This window comes from Hibiscus syriacus, unplaced genomic scaffold (genome assembly GCF_006381635.1).
Source record: "Hibiscus syriacus cultivar Baekdansim isolate YM2019G1 unplaced genomic scaffold, ASM638163v2 tig00110332_pilon, whole genome shotgun sequence".
NCBI classification, from domain to species: Eukaryota; Viridiplantae; Streptophyta; class Magnoliopsida; order Malvales; family Malvaceae; genus Hibiscus; species Hibiscus syriacus.
In genome coordinates, this window is record NW_024062688.1 from 5,977,971 (window position 1) to 5,999,838 (window position 21,868).

A 21,868-nucleotide genomic window follows, 5' to 3' on the forward strand; every position below is an offset into this window, starting at 1 on the left:
ACGACTACCACATATTTGCAGTAACAAGATTCCAATTGAAAACCATGATACGAACACATAAGGTCCTCATCAATCACATCAAGAAGCAAATTGAATATCATGATTTCTGACAGGGAATGATACATCACTTCATAAAATAGCCTATCAGCCTAATCTAGTTCTTTTTCAAACCTTAATTTGCGGTAGCAAAATATTTGTTTCTTTTGATCACCTTAACAGATGATTCTAAATGAACATATAATAGCAAAATCATTAGGAGTAGCTAACATAAATAAAAAGAAGCAAATGCTTAAGGATTTCTTCTATATAATTACTAAAGAAAAGGAATGCTTAAGCAAAATGAAATGAGCACGGGTCTCCGTTATTCTACAAGTATGACAACAACGTAGAAAAGCCAAACACTTCCGTGATTAGAGAAAAAGTAAGACAGACCAAAGAGATGATCAAAACAGAGTAAGTCTCCACAAGAAATCAGCATATTTCACGCCAGTTTTGATCCATAATCTTGGAGGCAAAGAGACCATAAATATAAATATTCGTATCACCATAACCATAATGCTTCTTACGTTCCATATTGCAACCCACCTAAAATTTTCTTGACAAACTGCAAGGCACTACAATATAAGTCACTTCTTTTTAACAACTCCTAGTCTCCTACCTTATATCCATGAAAAGTGTACCTTGCAACTAACTGTTCCATTGTACTACTAAATGGTTCAGCTTAAACTCCTTGGGAGATTTCACAACATGCAAGCTAAGAAAAATAAAATAGTCTCTTAGACTTGCCAACTGTTAGGAAGACACATATATTGTAGAAATTCATTCTAAATACAGCTAATAAAGAAGCAAAAACAAATCTTTACGAAAACATTTCATGAAAAAATCCAGAATTTCATGATACTCGGTTTAAATTGTACAAGACTTTCATTAATTAAATGTGCAAAAGATACATAAGCACTCGGCCTAACATCTCAAGATTTTCTGTATTTATTGATATATCCCTGCAAAACAGAAAAAATAATGTCAATTTTATGAATGAGTTACATTAAAAAAATACAACACTAATAGACACTTGATAGAGAAAAGCAATATTCACACTTTGGGATCTAGTTCAGTTGCATGAAGGGGATTGGTAGAAGAAACGGAGCATTTATTTTATAGAACGTGCACAGAATAGTGCCTCTGGAATCAAAGACTCTCACCTCAACAAGTCTTGCTATTTTTGGTTGGGCTGAAGAAAGATATTGCTTAACTGACTCAAACGTGATTGGAACCTGAAGAGGCTGTATGCTACCAAGAACTTTGTCAACTGCTTTTTTGACTATTGTATTATGAGCATCTTTACTGAGATGACCCTCACGCCAAGTTGGTTTCAACAGTTCCTTAATTAAATCTACAAGAGCAGCATGAAAATGCCTCATTGCTTTTGATTCTTTTCGCAAATCCCCATCTTCCTTATGTTCAACCTCAACATCTATTTCATTCTTTTCTCTAACCCTATCTACTTCCAAGTCTTTTTTGCATCTAGTCGTGCCTCTTCGATGTCTGCGATCATGATCTGTATCAATTTTATTTTCCGCTGAAGTGTTTATGACACGAGAAGCAACCGAGGAAATCTCTTCTTTCACCAGAGTCCCATTTTGCATCTCAACTGCAGAAGTTCCATCGTTTGCATCAATTGTTAGCAAATCTTTTCCAGAAGGGTAGCAATTATTGTTGACCCAATTCTCATGGTATCTATTATGACAAGACGCTGTTCTTTTATCATCATTACGTCCAGGGATCATTGGCCCTGTTGATGTAGAATCGCCATATGCTGGTGGATATGCTACATTCAAGAGTGATGGACCTGGATTAGAGAAAGAAAATATAAGAGACCTCTCTCCTGCATTGGGGGAATCAATGCTATCACGAACAGGGTCATACTGGCTTTGCGGAGATGATAAGCCAGAGGTGACAAAAAAGGATGGCCGAAAGGGTAATGAAGGTTCCCAATCATCTGAAGAAATTTCTATTCTACATTCAGAAAAGTGCAATGGATGATCCCTGGCAATATCATTTACAAGAAAGTTTTCTGGTTTAGAATTAGTGAAGGGGGAACAGACTTGCAGCAAACAAGATAACCTTGAAGTACAACGCTCACTGTCATTGTCCAACATCTTTTGAGCACCAAGAGGGCATGCACTTGAAGAATAGCTTAAAGGCAGTGATGCTAGGCATGTTGAGACACGAAGCGATTGATTCGCATTATATGCATTGCCCAATGACGTAACTGAGCCGCTTAATGAAGATATATTCTCAGGAACAAAACTATTACTGAAGGTACCTTTATCTCCCAGTGAAGCAAGCTTCGCATAATTATCATAAGGAAAATTCTGACCTAATCCATTTTTCCTTACATCCTTAGGTGGTCCCAAACCATATATAGATGCAGAAAACCGCTGAGAGGCAGGGGAAGTGACCATGGAGTTCTCCTTACTCTGGAGCAAAGGGAACTTATTAGAATCATGAAATTGATGCAACCTATGGCTTTCATCAAGCCCCAATGGCAAGATTCTTTCTGGAAAGAACTGAGAAGATAATCCAACCTTATTCACAACTGAGGAAGGTCGTGTATCAGTAGAAGCAGGAGATTTTGATCTTTCAGCAGCACTTCTAAAACCTGATGCATAAGGTTCTTATTAAAATAGCACGTAGAGAAGATTCTGGATCTCCGTAATGCAGAAAATATTTATTACCTTCATCAAGCTCAACAGCTCTTTTCTCTTCTGCTACATCTACATCTTCCTCGGGCTGTTGTCCAGGATTTTTCCCATCTTTTATGTGAAGAAATGTACATGAACTCCCTTTGATGCACCATCCTCTAGCAAAGAAGTCACATATAAGCGCAGGGCGTTTGCTCTCACTGTCAATGCCAGGGGATAGACTCCCAGCACTAGTGAGAGAAGCAGCAGGCCTGTGAAACATATTGATTAGTAAATCAATGGATGTGAAATCTTTGGAAGGAAAAATTTTCATGATACGAAACTTAGATTCATTCTATGTTATAAAAGGCATATAGGTCTCAGCCCACCTTGATTTTATCTTCCTCTTACCATCCTCTCTTTGCACATAAATTTGCTTACTTTTTTCCTCAAAGCCTAGGCCACTCTGAACTCCTTCATCTGAGTGATTTCCAACCGGAATGGAATTAACCTCATTGACAGCAAGCTTTTTAGTATCCTGATCATGGTAGTCTTCAGGGGCTTTTCTTTCTAAAATGGCTCGGGTATCTTTTCCATGAACCATATATTCTTGAATTGCCTTTTCCTTTGCAGGCTGTTTTCCAGATACTGAATACTTGGAACCATCATATTTTGTACATAGATCCTCCTTTTGAGTTGTCAACAGTTCATTTGGAAGACTAGAAAATTTAAAATTAGCACTATCCTCTCCTACATCAAGGGTTTTAGATGATATTCTTGTTCCACAATTTGCAGGAGTATTAAACGAATCTGATCCGAGTTGAGCATCTACATGGAAGAAAAAGTCAATCAAGATGGCAAGAAACATCCAACATTTCCAGTCACACTATGAAATATTATTGAATAAAATACGGAGTCTCTACATTTTATTTTATTGTAATCTGGGGACTTTAACATTTAATCACCAACCAAAAGAAAGCGAAAATATATACAAGCGCCTGCACTGCTGTTTCAATTGCAGTACTGCAGGAACGCGATAAAGATAGACCAATTCTGCTGATGCTAAGAGGTCACAGCACTGTATAACAGTGTGTTAAAGCTAACAGCAAATCACAAAAATGGTTACAAATTTCTCAAAATACTAAAATACTTGGGTTCAATTGAAAAAAAAAACAATCTATTTGTTGAATGAATGCACAGAAAGGAAAATCTATAAAAATCTTTTTCCACGTTGAAAGTTCGTGTCTTTTTTCTTCCTTTTTAACTTCCTTTTCTCCCAAAACAATACAATCTTCTAAAAAAAATCAAAACTTCGAACAGATGCAAGTATTTGATCTCCTACTAGAAAACTAAATTGTCATAAATATTGAAACAAATCAAAATCAATCCACCCAAAATTCGATTGACTAACCATTTCGATTCGAAGAGCCTTGCAAATCGTCTTCCTCTTCTATTTCATCGTCATCGATTTCCATATCGGAGCTGTTAAATTCACGCTCGACGGTCGCGGCAGTGCGGCTTTCATCGACGTTCCCGGCGCGTGGGGAGGCGTTGTATTCTGACAGGGACATCGGCGGAGGAGACCGAGTGGTGATAGACGTGATGTGAATTTCTGAGTAGCGCGTGAGCTTTAATCATGTTTTGCCATCTGGCCGTCGATCATTCACCTGGACGACGAAGACCCTTTCCTGCTTACTTATTCACGCGCGTGCTTCGAAGATGATAAATTAATTAACCTCTCTTTGGGCCACTGTTGGATTTTAATAGGCCATATGCTATTCTAAAAATATGGTTGAAATATCTAATAGGCCCCTCTTAGTTTCAAAATTAGATAAATTGACCCTTTCAGAGAAGGAAACCTCTATCAAATTCAAAAACGATAAATTAAGGAATATTAATAACAGGTTAATGTTTCCATCAAGTGTATATAACTTTGGTTTACATAAAAAAATCATCCCTCAACATTTAGACATTTTTAAAAATATAATTGCTATATGTTAGGGCATTTCATAATTCGGAGGTCTCTTACGGAAACTGCTCTCAACCTGGTGTTGGGGGTAGCCTACTATTTTACCTCCCCCCTTACCCCATATATATATGGGAAAAAGGGACAACCATTTATTTATATCTAAGATATGATTATCATAAGTTACCATGTGATTCCCAGTTTTCTTGGTTGAGTATAGTATACTTAAAGGATGAGATAATCATATATGTTCTCCAATGTAGCTTGTTCAATTGACCTAATATAATGGTGAAATATGATTTGGTAATGTGCTTTTAATACAATAAGAAGAGGAATTTAAATCCATATATTGATAAATCGAAAGTTTTTTTATTTATTTAAATCGTCGTAAAGTAGCTTGAGAAATATCAAAATAGCCGGTACAATTAACTACATATATTACGATTAATGCATCCTTCAATCTGTAATTGTATCCCGTTCACGATAAATATATTGTATTGTGATATTTCATAATTCCTCCTTAACAAGTACGAAATTCCCAAATAATTTTATCATACATGTGTTTTTTTAGGATAAATTACAAGATTGATCACCTTGGTTTAAGTTTTGTACATTTTTCGTTGTATTGAATTCAAAAAAACATAAGATTTAATCACTTTCATTTTTATTTAATTAAGATATGATCACTGAGGGTTAACTATCGTTATACCTTTAATAGATATATGTCATGACACAATGAATTTATAAAATTAAAAAGATTAAACTACATAATTTATCACTAATATTTGAGTAAGTTTTTGTTTTTCCCACTAAAGTTTCAAATGAAACAAATTGGTCACTGAAACATCATAGGTCCTTGAGCAATGATTTTATATCTATCTCACCCCAAAAACTTTCTAATTTTTCTAATTTTTTCCAATTTTTATATGTATATACTTTTTAAGTTCTAAAAATAAAACTTAGAAATTAACTTTTTTTGGACACAAAACAATCAAATATTTCGAATGATAAACAAAAAAATTAGAAAGCTTTTGGAATAAATTAGATATAAAATCATTGTTCAAGGACCTATTTGATGTTTAGTGACCAATTTGTTACTTTTGAAACTTCAATGGAAAAAAAAACTTACTCAAAAATGAGTGATTAGTTGTGGTTTACCGTTTTTAATTTTATAAAGGGTAAAGTATAATAATGATCATTGAACTTTTCTAAATATTTCATTCAGGTCCCCCAACTCTTAAAACTTGCAATATAATCCCCTAACATTTAATCCGTTTACAATATGGTCCCTCAATATTTAGTTCATTTGCAATATGATCCCTCAATATTTAGTCCGTTTGCAATATGGTCCCCGACGTAACTGTTGGGAGACCATATTGCAAACGGACTAAATGTTGGGGGACTATATTGCAAGTTTTAAAAGTTTGGGGACCTAAACGAAAACTTTACAAAAGTTCAATGACCATAACTATACTTTACCCAAAATTAAAATGATAATGTAATTATTCAAACACATAAACTTGAACTATTGTAATTTTTATCCCTCTACTTTTACGAAAGATTAGAAGTTAATTTTAATTTTTATACTTTATTAAGAGTTAATCCAATAGCACTGTTAAACTTTAGGGTAAATTACGTATTTAATACTTAAAATATCAGTTTTGATACGTTTTAGTACCTAAACTTTCATTTCTTTTCAAAATCATATCTAACATTTAATTTTCATTTCTTTTTGGACCCCTCCGTTAAAAACTTAAGGCGTTTACTACCTAAACTATCAGTTTTAGTACCTAAACTTTCATTTTTTTCTTCAAAACTTAACGTTAAATTTGGAATGTGGTACTAAAATGAAACAAACACTAAAGTTATTAATGGTGGGTACTAAAATGAAACAAAAAATAAACTTTAAGTATGGTTTTGAAAAAATTGAAAGTTTAGTTACTAAAACATATCAAAACTGATAGTCTAGGTACTAAATGCATAATTTTCCCTAAACTTTATGGAAAGTGAGAAGTTAACTCTTCTACTTGACCTGTATAGACTTGAATTATTAATTTTTACTATTTTGTTGCATATTAATGGCTGAAGGATCAAAATATGCAGCTTTGATTTGTGTGAGTATCAACAACTGTACAAACATCTCAGCTTTCGTAAAGTACTATAATAGGTTTTGATAAATTAAAATAAAAGAATAATTTATTAGTTTTCATAAACTATGGGATAAAATTTATAAGATAAAATAATCTTATTGACCAAAAATGTTTTACAATATACGATTTTAATCAATTTTTTTGAATTTGTCAAAATGACCAACTAAATCGCAATGTGATCGATAATTCGCAACGAGATCTCCGGTATCGCATTGCGATAGTCCAAGTTCGCGTTGCGATTTATTCCAAATTCGTTGCGATAGTCAGAATTGTATTTGTTTCTTAAGAATTTTCTCTAAAAAGATAGTATTCGCACGGACGTGTCTAAGATACGTATTACCACGACCACGACCACGACCCGAGACGAGACGAGACGGACGGCGGCAGCGACGGCGCGCGAGAGTCCCTCTTGTTCTTTATCACTCAACAAGGAAGTGGGAAAGCCAAGCCTTAAATACCATTCACAATAGTGTTTCCAATACTATGTGGGATTGAGCATTACCAACACTTGTTCCCAATACTATGTGGGATTGAGCCTTAAATAGTGATATTGTTTTTTAATGTTTTGCTTAAAATTGTAATAATCGCGATTGATTGTAGATTGACTTTTAATTATGACATATTTAATCGTATAATACTAATGCAATTGGTTGCTGATTTAGTTGTTTTAAGGTGCATGATTGTTAATTGTTTCCTGAATAATCACATTGTATTAGAAACAAGTGTTGGTAATGCTCAATCTCACATAGTATTGGAAATACTATTGAGAATGGTATTTAAGGCTTGGCTTTCCCATTTCCTTGTTGAGTGATAGAGAACAAGGGGGACTCTCGCGCGCCGCCGCCACCTTCGTCCGTCTCGGGTCGGGTCGTGATCGTGGTCGTGGTCGTGGTCAATGAGGTTATTTTCTCAATTTATAATTAGACGTTTATTATTATCATCATCAAATGCTAATCCAATTATTCATAAACACATTAACATGAACTTTACTAATTTATTGAGTACATAAGAAAATAAAAAGATTTGTGTAAAACACGAAGATTAAATCTTAACAAATTAAAAGAAAAATATTAAATTTGTAATTTTCAGAAAATGAAAGGGTTAAATTATGGGATATGAGTACATAAGGAACACATAGTATTAAAAAAAAGTTAACAGTAAAGCATACACTTTCTAATGTGCCATAAAGTCCAGTGAAACACTTCTCAAAGATCATATTGAAATTAAATAAAACAAGATTAGGGTATCTGTTATGATTAAGAAACACCTATCCGATATAACAATTTGTCTTACAGTGGACAAAATTACACGATTAAGCAAGAAGAATCGGATGACATTCAGCACTGCTTTCATTTTGGATGAAACTGTCCTCCTGTAAGGATATGGTACAGAAGTTGTTTTCTACCCCACCTCCACCATATCGGCGGCTCGAACTCCCGTCTCTTTTTAACTCGTTTTCCTGCAAACAAAAAGAGTGGATTCGAGGAAAATAATATTATCAACGCACAATAAGTTCGAGTTCCCGACAACGTGAACAAACAAAAAAGAAACCCTATATCTGCAACAAACTATATATCAATAGTTAGATTCCGAGAGAAGCTCGAAAACAGTTCCTTACTTTTGTTCTCCACGGAATACATCCCCCACTGCGACTGCAGTTTTTCAAAGCTTGAGCTTAGATTCGGCCAGTAATTCATCTGAATCTTCAGGACTTCCAGCACTGTACGCAGGCCGGCTCTAGAAGGAATGACGTTATCCGGTTCACACTCACGACTTTCACCCAAAAGTACCTATTCCATATGATACAAAAAGGAGCCTGTCAGAATATATTGCATTATACGATTTGGGTTTTAGCTCTTTATAAAGGGTTATGGAAGAACCAAGACACAATTCAATGCAATATACAAATATTATACATGTGTCTAGTTATGTATACACACCACGGGTGTACAAATGCATATACAAATCGACCAACGTCATGTTAAACGAAAGCAATTACAACATGGCCTTGTTATTTTTCATCTAGTTCACTCTTACAAAATTAATGGCGCATCATAATTTGATCTACATTATTTTGTGTGTATTTACCTTAATCACCGAAGTAGCAGAAGAAGATATCGAACGGAGGTTGTAGCTGCCAAAATGAAAAAGTTGATGAGAAGCTTTAATTAGATGATAATCTTGACCTTACCTAACAGCAGAGAATAAACCACAAACCCGCCCTCGAGTATAACCAGCAACTTTCCACCAGAGAGGGTACACAACATGTGCGTCACCTGTGCATAACCAGCAGGAGTCACCTACAATGAAAAATCGACACTCATTATGCAATACAAGGAACATAAAGGACAAACTCAAATTTACAAAATGAAAATTCTAAAAAACTCATAAAATGAACCAAAACATGCATTTACTCAGTTTGATGAATTAAAAATAGGGTAAAGTATAGTAATGGTCACTGAACTTTTCTAAAGCTTTCATTTAGGTCCCCCAACTTTTAAAACTTGTAATACAATCCCCCAACATTTAGTCTGTTTGCAATATGGTCCCTCAACATTTAGTCTGTTTGCAATATGGTCCCCGACGTAACTGTTGGGGGACCATATTGAAAACGGACTAAATGTTAAGGGATTGTATTGCAAGTTTTAAAAGTTGAGACCTAAAAGCTTTAGAAAAGTTCAATGACCATTACTATACGTTACCCTTTTATAAATTGCAAACAGAAAATCAAGGGCGTAAGAAATGGAAAAACCTCAGAAGAAATCAACTTTCTAAAAACAAAAACTGTAAACCACGAATTAACCCTCTTGACTTTGCTTTTATATCTTTCCCCTTCCCCTCCTTTTATCAGGAATGCCAAACCTTTGGCCTCACCCACGTTTCACTAAGCTTTAACATACTTTTCCTTTAACCCTTCTATTTAAGACATCCCCCGAAATGGTTTTCAGGGTCTGGCTTATGTTGATGCTTCTGTCCTTGGCAACGGCTATCGACGAACCCTCCATCACCACGGTTAACAGGGCCGCCTACAATGATCATGTCCAATTTGGACATTGTCACGGCGACAACAACTTCATCAGAGATATCGAAACCGAGACCGAGACGAAGCGTAGGGTACTTTTACCGAGAGCAAAGCACATTGGCTATTGTGTACTTAATGCTAGATATGTCCCGTGCAGGAAACCAGGAGTGTCCTACTACAACTGCTAGCATGGGAATGAAGTAGTCCTATTACTTTTAGACAATATTTCTAGTATAGAGTCGGACAGATGAAAAGTTTTCGAATCTCTTTTTGGTAGGAGGTCAGCTCGTCAAGCTTGTAACATCCTCAAATTCGTTATGTTTTTCTGACATTTAAAAAATACAGTGAAATAAAAAAGTTAGAAATGTTAAATTTGTGAATAAGCGGGGAACCTAATTGAATAATTTGAAATGTTAAAGAACCAAAAGTAAATTTGACCAGATTTTTGGAAAAAAAACGACACTCTCCAAAAATTAAGTTCGATGATAACATATTTATCGACGTGGCTTGCATGAAAAACGAGTCTAAAACATGAACTGAATACTGATTGTATGTTGTAAGAAAAAAAAATCATCTTATAGATAAGTGATGTAAACTAAACTTTGGTTTATATAAATCTATTTATTTAGTTAAGGGTAAACTACATTGTTTGAAGTGGGACATCAGTAGTTGGATCTCGGCGACTTATTTCTCTCAGAATGACGTTGTCTAACACCTCAATAAAGTTTGGTCGGTTTTGTTGGTGAACCCATCTATTTCATCAGAATCGGTTTGGGGCCAATGAACATAGCCATATTAGTTGGTGGATTGAGGATTTTTGCTAAGGTGGTTAGGCTGGTTGGTATGGAATCGGAACTAAGTCGAGATCCGGAAAGAAGAAGCAATTTTCATAAAAGGTTAACGTGCTAGATAAGATGTTAACAAGTCAGGTGTGCATTTAACGATTCAATTTAGTTTTTCGTCATCAAAGTTAACCACAGTTAACGTCGAGTTATCGTTTTGTTATAAATCGATAATATAATGACCAATTTGTAACTTTCAAAAGTTCATTGTAAAAAACAAAAATTTACTTCACTTGCAAATTGAATTAAATATGTGATTGTTAAAAAAATCCATTCTAAATGCTTTTATTTGAGTGATTTTTGAAACTTTAGAGAGATGAACATTGTTCGAAGAGTTTACTCGAGATAGATTATTATAGATACAAGAGTATTTTTTTATCCTTGCAGTATATTTAATTTATCACTTTCGTCTCAATTATGTTTTCGCATTAATTTAATCCTCGAAATTGTTCAATTGCATCATTCTATATTATATCCTTAACTTAGAAGTCTAAATTGTAAATCATAAACCCTAAATCCTAATCCCATAACTTCTAACCATAAATCCTACACCCTAGACCCTAACTTAGCCTTTATAATTTAGGGTTTTAAGTTAGGGTAGGTATAAAATGACACTATAAGCAACTTTGAGAACTAAATTTATGTGAAAATACGATTGTGACGAAAAAGATAAATTGAGTCTACTACATAAATAAAAGTGACCTTAAACCTTAATTATACATTGTATGTAATTTTTTAATTTTATAAATAATAATAAAAAATATAGTATATCTTTAATTACTATTTTCTTAAAATAAAGCGATTTTCATTTAAATAGTTTGAATTGAACCCAACATTTAAGACATTATTAGAGTCGTAATTCCATCAATTCCAAGCATAAACTCCCATAATTGACAATCACCAATCAGAATAAATTATTGAAAAATATAAGATTGAAATATATTAGAAATAAAAACATGAAATAAAAAAACATTCAATCTACTCCAAATATGATTGAAGCATAATGTGAATCGACATTTTCTTTAATTTCTGTACTAAAAAAAGATTTTTTTATATTTGTTTGGTACAATAATATATTTGATTAATTATCTTCGAGCGCACCAACTAATTTATCTAAGTGGTTAAAATAATTTTTGTTATTTATAAAGATCACGTGTTTGAGTACTAATAACTACATCATGATAGTATTTAAAAAACAATATTTTGTAATCACTTAGCTTAATAAAAAAGTTAAATATCTTTGAGCATTATATTTTAATCGATTTATAAATATATTAATAAACTCCCTTAATATTATTTTCACTTGAAATATTATCAATTTTTATCCATCGATCTAATAAATAAAAATAAAATATATAAAATAATTAAATTATCAAAATTAATCTTTTAAATATCTATTATGCAAGGTTATGAATTTAAAATTTTAAAAATTAAGAGGATCTTATAACAGATTTTTATATTATTCAATTTAAATTAATCAATTAATAAATAAAATAATTATATAAAAAATCCTATGCAACTAAAAATTGAAAGAAAAATACAAAAGAAAAAGAAAAAGAGAGAAATCCTTTTCAGTTTTCAGTTCACATACTGTTGTCTTATGTTATAATCCAACCGGAAATTTTCAGTTTTCACGTTTGGTCGTTGGCTTCTAATTTAGGGATAAAATAACTTTTAGTCCCTATATTTAATAAAAAAGCTAATTTGGTCCCTATTTTTTTCATCCACAAGACTCGACCAACTTTTCTTATTCAATCATTTTTAATAAATAAACACTCTAAAATTATGTCACATAACTACTCCAAAAGTGTCATTATTAAAATGACCAAAAATTCAAGTTAAAAAGTAAGAGACCAAGAAAATATTTAAAATTCATTAATTTTTATTACAAAAGCGACATCATGCGCACATGGAGGTGAATTAGCCTATCAGGATTTAATTACATGTCATAAATTTTTCATATATAAATAAACTTCAAATTTTCCTGTCCCACCAATCAAAAACTTAAAAAAAAACCCAGATTTTTTCCCTTTAAAGTGGTCAACTTTGAAGTTTTAACACTAGGATTGTTAACAAAGAGACAATGAGTGGAGGTTCCTTGGGCATTCGTTCTGGGAGTTATGGTTCTTTAGATAAGCAGCAGCAAAATGGAGTTTTGCCGATCCAAGCCCCTTCAACGACGACAAGAACAAAGCCTTTTAAAATGTTCAAAGAAAAGGAATCATTGGTTCATTTGATCTGCAAATTCGCCGGTCGCCAGAACATTGGATTACCCTCACGAAATTATCCAAAACGAACGGGAAATCGTTGTTGGAAACAAGCTTTTTGTCGTTGATTTCTGCTGCTAATGCGATCCCTGAAGAACCCTTTATTGGCGGCCTTCGAGCTGGCGTCGGCTTTGCTTTCAGCCATGGAAGCTCAACGTCTTGATAAACATAACCCAAGCTTCGAGTATCAAGGCAATCACCAACTTTAGCACGGAGGAGATTGGCATTCTCATCGTATAAAAGAAACGATGAATTAAGCCAATCTTGGTTGTCGTAATCCTTCCGATTACCGTTTCCGATCATCTTCCAAATATTCCATATCCGATCGATATTCTCGAGTGATGAGCGTAAAACATAGGGTCTTCCCGGCAGAGTGAAAGGCTCCCATGTCTTCACCATTCGGCTGCCTAAAATCACCACACCATACATGAAGCGGTTCATGAGGCACGTTCTCGACCGAGCCTGTATTAGAGATAAACAACTAATTAATTAATAACTCTCCTATATCTTATGATATTCATTAATATATAAATACTTTATTACCTGGACCTGGATACGGCTCATCGCCGGCCCGGAGCGGGCGGCCGAGGAAAAGACTTGTAGTTTTGGCATTCGAAACCATTTGTATATACATGATTCTAAGATTGCTCTGTATCCGTGCTTGGTTTGTTGTAGTTTCTTCATTGCCATTGTAATCAAGGTCCACCATTGTTGGTGGATAATGCCTTGAGTTCGTCGCTCGTCGTATAAACTCTATTTCGTATCCGCATACATATAGGGCATTCGCATAAATGCGGGTGAATCCCAGTTCCAAAACGGTAAACCGAACGTCGGATCATTGATCAAATGAGCCAAAATTCTCTCGTAAAAGTATAAATAATATCTATGAAAGGGGAAGAAGAGCCACGAATAATGAATTTAGAGCTCAAGATTAGGGAACCCTACTACATCATATGCTCCTGCACAATACGCGCAGTGGATATTAGCTTGTTGCGTGAAGCTGCGTGGATCGTCATCCGGTAGAGCTTTCATAAACTCGACCGCTTTCGAATATTTCCTTACATAGTTGTCGTCGACTAAATGCGCCGCTCGCAGGACTCGAAACGGGGAGTTCGACGTCATTGGCTGTTTAAAATCGACGATCTTTCGTGAAACCAGTGAGCAGCGATTGGTCCTTTGTGAGCCTAACGAGAAATATTTTCACAATTTAAAGGGATATTCTCTAAATCCTTGTTAATTGAAGTGATTAGATATTGAAAGGTGTTCTATGTATCGTTTTTGCCTAATTGGTAGTATTTCAAAGTAATGTAAATTTGATCCAAAATAATCTTAAAAACTGACACTGTACCGGCTATAATTATCTTCCGTGAAATATGTTTTTTATATAATAGAAAATTTTAAATGACATGAATTTTTGTGTAGTTTTTAGTTTCTTTTATTAATAATAGTGTATCTTTGCATTCTTTTCAATAATCTTTATGTTACGGAAGACGACTATCGAATAGAACAAAATCGCAACTGATAATTTGAGAAAATAAAATATGAAGATAAAAGAGACACAAAATTTACGTGAAAACCCCTAAATAATATAGGGTAAAAACTACGGGCAACGGAAGAAGAATTTCACTATGAGAAAATAGGAATTACAACTTCTCTCGATCTACCAAGGAGAAAACAATGATAAATCTCTCTTGATAAAAAGGAGAAAACAACTCTCAAGAAACTCTCTAAATTCTCTCTAGTATTGGAAGAAATCTAGAATGTTTTGGGATGGTTTTGAAGCTAAATGAGCTAGGGTATTTATAGTTGAAGCTTAAGGACTAATTTGTAAATACCCTAAATTACAATGACTAAAAAATGCTTTTACCATTTTAAAAAAATTCAACAATATTAGGCTAGAATTTTCGGTGCATTGATTATAGGCACTTTCGGTGCCTTATATTGTTGACTTTTCAACAATCTCCCACTTGAAGATTTGATTGGAACAATCATATCTTCACACCATTCTTTCTACCTTTTACCTTCATATTACTTACGTTTCTGACATGCCACAAGAGGATCGACACCAAATAAACTTATCAGTATTTATTGCCTTTGTCAAGAAATCTGCTATGTTCTCTTTGGTATGGATTTTCTGTATATCTACCGTCCATTCTTCCACCTTTTCTCGAATGAAGTGGTACTGTACTCGTATGTGTTTTGTTCTTGAATTAAATGATGGATTCCTTGCTAGATGCAAGGCGCTTTGACTGTCACAAAACATAGAGACATACTCTTGATTGTGCCCAAGCTCCTCCAATAGCATCTTCAACCAAATTGCTTCTTTACTGGCTTGTGTAGCTGCTACATATTCTGCTTATGTTGTGGATATAGCCACAACTGACTGCAACTTAGAAACCCAGCTTACAGCTCCATCAGCAACTTTCAACACATATCTTGTTGTAGATTTGCTTTTATCCAAATCCCCTTCATAGTCAGAATCGACATACCCATTGATAAGTAAGTTTGATCCTCCATAATTGTAACACCCTAATTTAAGGGCTAAATTTTAGAAATTATAAAGTGGTGGATTTAATTGGTATTTTGGAAGAAAATTGAGGATTAAATTATAAAATCGTAAAGTTGACAGACCATTTTAAGAAGTGCATGAAGTTCAGTGGCTAAACTCATAGTTTACCCATTTTTCTTTTGGAATGAATTATAAACCCATTCCCGTATGTTTGTGCGCATATTTCCCAGTTTTCATCTTCTCCTCAACCCTCCTTTCAAGTCTGATCAACTCGCCGTCCAACATCCGATCGACAAACCGAAACCACCATCATATTCATTGTCAACCGTGGAACAAAACCCCTTAAACCTTTTGTCGTGAATCATCGCCGTTCTTCGTTAATTTCAGTCGGAAGTATCATCGGTAATAACTCGATTTCAGTTGGTTTTTCGTCGATTCACGACGATCCGATGATCCGTTTATGACACCTCCCGCACCATCTTGTTCCTTGCATCGTTTCGAGTCCACCGGTGTTCTCAGTTTCTCCGTCGTCACCGGTGCGTGGAGGGGTGACACTGTCAAAATTATCGATATTTCGGAATCGAGCTCTCCGCCGTTCAAAATTGTGAACCGATCTTTGTAAGTGCCTTGAAATCGCTTAAAATAAATTTTAGGAAATTTTTCCGACACCATAGCACTGTTCACGCGCCTCACACGCCATCCCCGAGAGTGGGCATCGTCTGAGTGATAATTTTGTAATTAATTTATGTTTGGGTGCTAATTGTGTAAAATTCGGGTGTTAGTTTAGTAAATATTTACAGAATGTGGCTAGTTTGGTAATTAATTTCTGTTAGGGTGATATTTGTGTAAAATGATCAAATGTTGACTGTTCATGCGTTGATTGTTGACCGGCGTTGACAGTTGACCAAAACTTTGACCGGCGTTGACCGGGCATTAAACGACATTTGACTTTGACCGAGTATACCTATCCTGACATTTTTCGACGTTCCGAATCCGATTCCGCAGTATGTTCCTCGAAATTGGCAGTCAAACCCGTTGACTTTGATTTTGACCGAAAATTCCAAATTTTCGAAAAGTTATATTTTATGCTTTCAACGTCTTGAATCCGAATCCGAAGTCTGTTTCACCAAATTCGAACATGGTAAGCTATTTTGCACTAATTTATCATCCGATTCGATCCGTTTTTCAGAATTATGTTCTATTTTTATGTAATTTCTGTTGATATGCATCTGAGGAATTATTGGAAGATGATTTCAAGATCGAGGGCATTCGAATAGAATTTAATGGTCGATCAGTATTATACGGAAATCGATGTAATACTTTACTACCTCTTTATGCTTTATGGAACATGTGAATATTGGTAAATGCATGAATAAGATAATATTGGTCTCATTTGGGTAGTTAATGAATTTCTACACTCGATTCAAATACAATAGAAATTTGGTAACTGATTATGGTTCAGAGAACTTTTATAAGAAATTGAGAGATTGTTAGAATTAAATTTTAAGTTCTGTGTTTGGTAATAAAGAAATCAACCTGGATCTGTATCTTATAATTTATTTCATCAAAGGTCAAATGTTAAAGGTACTTGGATGGGAAATTATGAGAATACTCTGGTAGGGTAAAATTACGAAAATACCCTTAAGTTGTAATTTGTCAAGAATTGTCTCTGGAAGTTGATTTATAACTCTGAAAGGATATATTGATATGATAAAACTACATATGTGCATAAAAAATGCTAGTTTGCTTAGGAAATTTGGATAATCAGTTTTCAACCCCAAGAGGGTTTATGCACGATACTAGAAGTCTGTTAAGGATTCATTTCAAGATTTGAGAATGTTCTGAAAAGAAATTAACCATAGGATCTTTAAATTATAATTATTTTCGTTAAGAGCTAATATCGAAATTATTTGGTTAAGAAATTACGAAAATGCCATTAAGAGGTTAAATAGTCTGATTTGACCCTGTAATAGAAATGACCCAAGAATATCACCAAGCAGGAATGATGGGATATCCTCAAGCTTTGTAATGATTGGGATAAAACTGAATACCAAAATACCCTTATGGCCTATATTAAGTAAATATCTTGGATTAATTAAGGAATCCAAATAAGCATATGTATTGGACTACCTTTAAAAGTTATGGAACACAGCATAAATATTACTTGAATGCGTGTTTGTCTTCTAAAGTGTGGTTCAATGATAATTTTGGAAAGTACTCAGCTCAGCTCAACTCTAGGCCGCATTCAATAATAAGAAATATATATCCGTTAGACAAATCAACCACGAAGACCAAATTAAATTGAATGAAAGTACAATATGTATATGATATTCATAAATGTCTGTATTACTCTGTAAAATCCCAAAGTAACCGGAATGGACTTGAATGCTAAATGAACTAAGTAATCTCAAGGACTGAGGATTTAAATAATTGATTTGGATGAGTCTGGGAATGCTAATGAACTTAAATGATGTATTGTACTTCTGGGTCATGAACTACAAATCAAGCATGTCAGCATTTCATGATATTGTGGAAGCAGAAAAATGAAATAAAGAATATTGGAATATCTGTTAGTATCCTTAATATCTATTCAGCGATGATTCCAAAGATGATATATGGATAAGAATTTTTGGTATTTAAAAGTAAATACCCTGGAAGGACAATGAATTGACCAGTCGACAACCATTAGTTCTGGGAACTATTCATCTAGAGTTGTTCGATAATCTGATCAATCGACATAGATTGTAAAGGTCCTGAATCTTCGTGATTCCTTATCATCTCAAATCACTCTGGTCATGTATGAAAACATAAGTAACTCATATGTAAAGGATTTTGAATACCCTTATGATTACGTAGAGCTTCCGATAAATGTCCAAATAAGATGATCATGATAAGCATATTATAAATAACTGATGATTTTGTCAATTAGCAAACTCTTCTAATAGTGATTCTAATTTCCGACGTTCTATCGGTAAACTGAAGATTTATATTTCTCTGCCCGATAAGATTATCCTGTATCTCCAAATAATATCTGGAAACTCTAGTGTGTTCCCTACTTATATGAATATTTTATCTGATTTCTGATGTGAATTCTGTTTTGATATCTGATCTAAAATTTGTTCTGATTCCTAACATGGATTTTGTTCAGATATCTGATCTTGTTTATGTTTTGATTTCTGATATCTCCATTTACCGACGGAGAAATATTTTATCTGGGGGTTTATTGTTGGAGGAAGATTATCTGCAGACTCCTCGGCTTTGTGCTCAGGGTCTAAATGGCATGTGCAGTTGGTTGTATGGTTCTGGGGAACCTATACATTTATGATGTGAACGGATGGGGGTATATATATATATATGTGTGTGTTTTAAAAGATCTGTATCTTTTTACTGGTTTTATGGGAACATACTAGAAAACCTATTCTGATCTCCTGAACCTAGACATCCGAAATATTTCCATCTGAAATGAATATTATCTGTTACTACCTGCGATATCAATGGACCTCAACTCAGCCTAAAAATCTGTAGATATCTGAACCAATAAGGAAATGTATGTTTATCTGTATCTGCACGTTCTTCAGCATCATCTGGTAGTTCTGTATTACTGAGCTTTCCGAAGCTCACTCTATTACTCAACATTGCAGGTTAAAAGAATTTTACCAGTGTAGTTATCGACATCAGTAGGGGAGTTTTTCCGACGTTGTTGCAGAGTATGGTACATGTAATTAGGGGGCATGTAATTGTATTTTGTTTTATATACAAGTCTGAAAATCTGTTTTATCTCTGCATACTAATAAATCATTTATAAGTTACATGTTTTAATAAAATTTTTAAATTTTTCACTAGTTTTACAGTGGGTCGCTCCAGTGGCCCTAATGTGACACTCCATATCGGATCGGGTTACCCGCATCGGTCTGAGGGTGTTATAATAACATAATGCAATATTTGAGGTCCCTTTGATTTATCTCAGGATTCTCTTTACTGTATTCCAATGCTCTTTTCCTGGATTCTCCATGTACCGACTAACCACTCCCACTGCTTGTGCAATGTCTGGTCTTGTGCATATCATAGCAAATATTAAACTTCCCACTGCTGATGCATAAGGTACTCGAGACATATTCATCCTCTCTTCTTCACTGCTAGGACTCATACTGGAGGATAATTTGAAGTTAATAGGAAGAGGGGTAAAAATTGGCTTACAATCTTGCATGCTAAATCGTGACAAGATCTTCTTTAAATAATTCTTTTGTGAAAGCCAAATATTCCTATTACTTCTGTCTCGGTGAATTTGCATCCATAGAATCTTGTTTGCTGATCCCAAGTCCTTCATTTCAAATTCCCTAGCCAGTTGTGCCTTCAATTCTTCAATATGATCTTTGTTGGGTCCTACAACCAACATGTTATCCACATACAACAGCAAAATAACAAAATCGTTATCACCAGACCTCTTGAAATAAGCACAAGGGTCTGCATTAAGTCTGTTGTATCCAAGGCACATAATAAAGGAATCAAATCTCTTATACCAACACCTCGGCACCTGCTTTAGACCGTACAGAGATTTGTTCAACCAGCAAACCAAGTTCTTCTTTTCGTCTTCTTCAAAACCTTCGGGCTGGAGCATATAAATCTTTTCTTCAAGATTTCCATGAAGAAAAGTTGTTTTAACATCTAGCTGCTCTAGATGTAAGTTCAATTTAGCATATATTACCAAAACTACTCGAACTATTGTTAGTCGAACCACAGGAGAAAATATTTCATTGAAATCAATACCTTCTTTTTGAGCATATCCTTTGACCACCAGTCTTGCACGATACATCTCCACTTGATCGTCACCATTTCGCTTGATATTGAAGACCCATTTGTTACCAACTGGCTTCCTTCCTTGTGGTAGTGGCATAATGTCCCATGTATTATTTTTATGAAGGGCTTCGATTTCTTCTTGCATCGCCATCATCCACAGTGAAGCATCTGAGTTGTTTATTGCCTCCTGATATGTTGATGGCTCACCATCCTCTGTTAAAAGACAACATGCAATATTACTTTCTATAACATAATCTGAGTGCCAATTGGGACGTTTTCTCACACGATCTGATTGACGAGTTGTTGGAGCTTCAGAACTCTCTGGTTCTTGTTCATCATGTGCTGGTTCTTCTTCAGAAGAATCTTCTTTTCAAACTCCTTTTCCACATATATCTGCGTAGTCTCTGACTTTTTAGCATTATCATTGTCTTCTTTTCTTTGTAGTTTATCTTCTACAAAGATAACATCCCTGCTGATGATCACTTTGCAGGCAGTGGGATCCCACAAACGATACCCCTTTACTCCATCAGCATACCCCAATAATTTATATTTCTTCGATTTTGGATACAACTTTGAAATTTCTTGGGAGTTGTACATCACATACACAATACTTCCAAATACATGGAGGTTTGAATAATCAGCTGGTTTACCAGTCCACATCTCTATTGGTGCCTTCAGCTCTATTGCAGTTGATGGAGCTCGATTCACCAAATAACAGGCGGTATTGACTGCTTCTGCCCAGAATGATTTTTCTAGGCATGCATCCCTCAACATTGCTCTTGTTCTTTCTAACGAGGTTCTGTTCATCCGCTCTTTCACTTCATTTTGTTGAGGAGTGTTTGCCACTGTGAACTGTCTTTTGATGCCTTCTTTTCTGCAAAAGTCATCAAATTCTTCGCTTGTGTATTATCCTTCATTATTTGTTCTGAAACACTTGATCTTATTTCCAGAATCAAGTTCCACCCGCGCTTTGAAGTTTTTGAAAGTTGCAAACACATCTGACTTCTTCTTAATAGGGTACACCCAATATCTCCTGGAGTAGTCATCAATAAATGAGACAAAGTATTTTGCTCCGCCTAGGGATGTAACTGGTGCTTGCCATACGTCAGAGTGAACCAATTCTAGAATACTTTTGCCTCTAGAATTTGACGTGTTGAATTTTAATCGGTGTTGCTTACTTGTTATATAATGCTCACACAAGGTAAGTGATACTTTTGTTAAGCCTAGAAGTAGTTTTTGCTCCACAAGGACTTTCATTCCTTGTTCTGACATGTGTCCAAGTTTCTGATGCCATAGCATTGCAGAATCTGAACTACATGAGGCAACAGAGGCTTTTGCTTCTAGTAAAGTCTCTCCTTTCAGCATGTACAAATTTGCTGCTATCTTTTCGCCTTTCAACACCACAAGAGCTCCACATAACACCTTCATGATTCCTTTCCGTGTTTCAATCTTGCTTGCATTATTATCCAACAATCCGTAGGATAATAAATTTTTCTTCAGGCCTTTCACGTGCCGCACATCTCGAACAACTTTAATTGTTCCATCTTACATCTTTAATTTGATGGTTCCTACGCCAACGATCTCTAAGGCATGATCATTGCAACTATAAACAGATCCTCCTGAGACAGGTT

General features: G+C 34.7%; 2 protein-coding genes and 1 pseudogene across 2 annotated transcripts; all 3 read right to left on the bottom strand.

The window, feature by feature from the left end:
• Positions 1-729: 729 nt before the first annotated feature.
• LOC120119942 (protein FRIGIDA-ESSENTIAL 1-like) lies at positions 730-4,397 on the bottom strand. Its single transcript, XM_039139729.1, has 5 exons — positions 4,096-4,397; positions 3,074-3,512; positions 2,739-2,956; positions 1,203-2,662; positions 730-1,001 (listed from the first exon to the last, which is right to left on the bottom strand). Exons 1-5 carry the CDS (start codon positions 4,253-4,255, stop codon positions 972-974), a joined length of 2,307 nt encoding a protein of 768 aa, XP_038995660.1. The 5' UTR covers positions 4,256-4,397; the 3' UTR covers positions 730-971.
• Positions 4,398-8,048: 3,651 nt separating this feature from the next.
• Positions 8,049-9,094, bottom strand: LOC120119233 (histone deacetylase 15-like). Its single transcript, XM_039139080.1, has 4 exons — positions 9,018-9,094; positions 8,889-8,934; positions 8,419-8,590; positions 8,049-8,259 (listed from the first exon to the last, which is right to left on the bottom strand). Exons 1-4 carry the CDS (start codon positions 9,065-9,067, stop codon positions 8,150-8,152), a joined length of 378 nt encoding a protein of 125 aa, XP_038995011.1. The 5' UTR covers positions 9,068-9,094; the 3' UTR covers positions 8,049-8,149.
• A 622-nt stretch (positions 9,095-9,716) lies between these two features.
• Positions 9,717-21,665, bottom strand: LOC120120017 (annotated as a pseudogene).
• Positions 21,666-21,868: the final 203 nt, after the last annotated feature.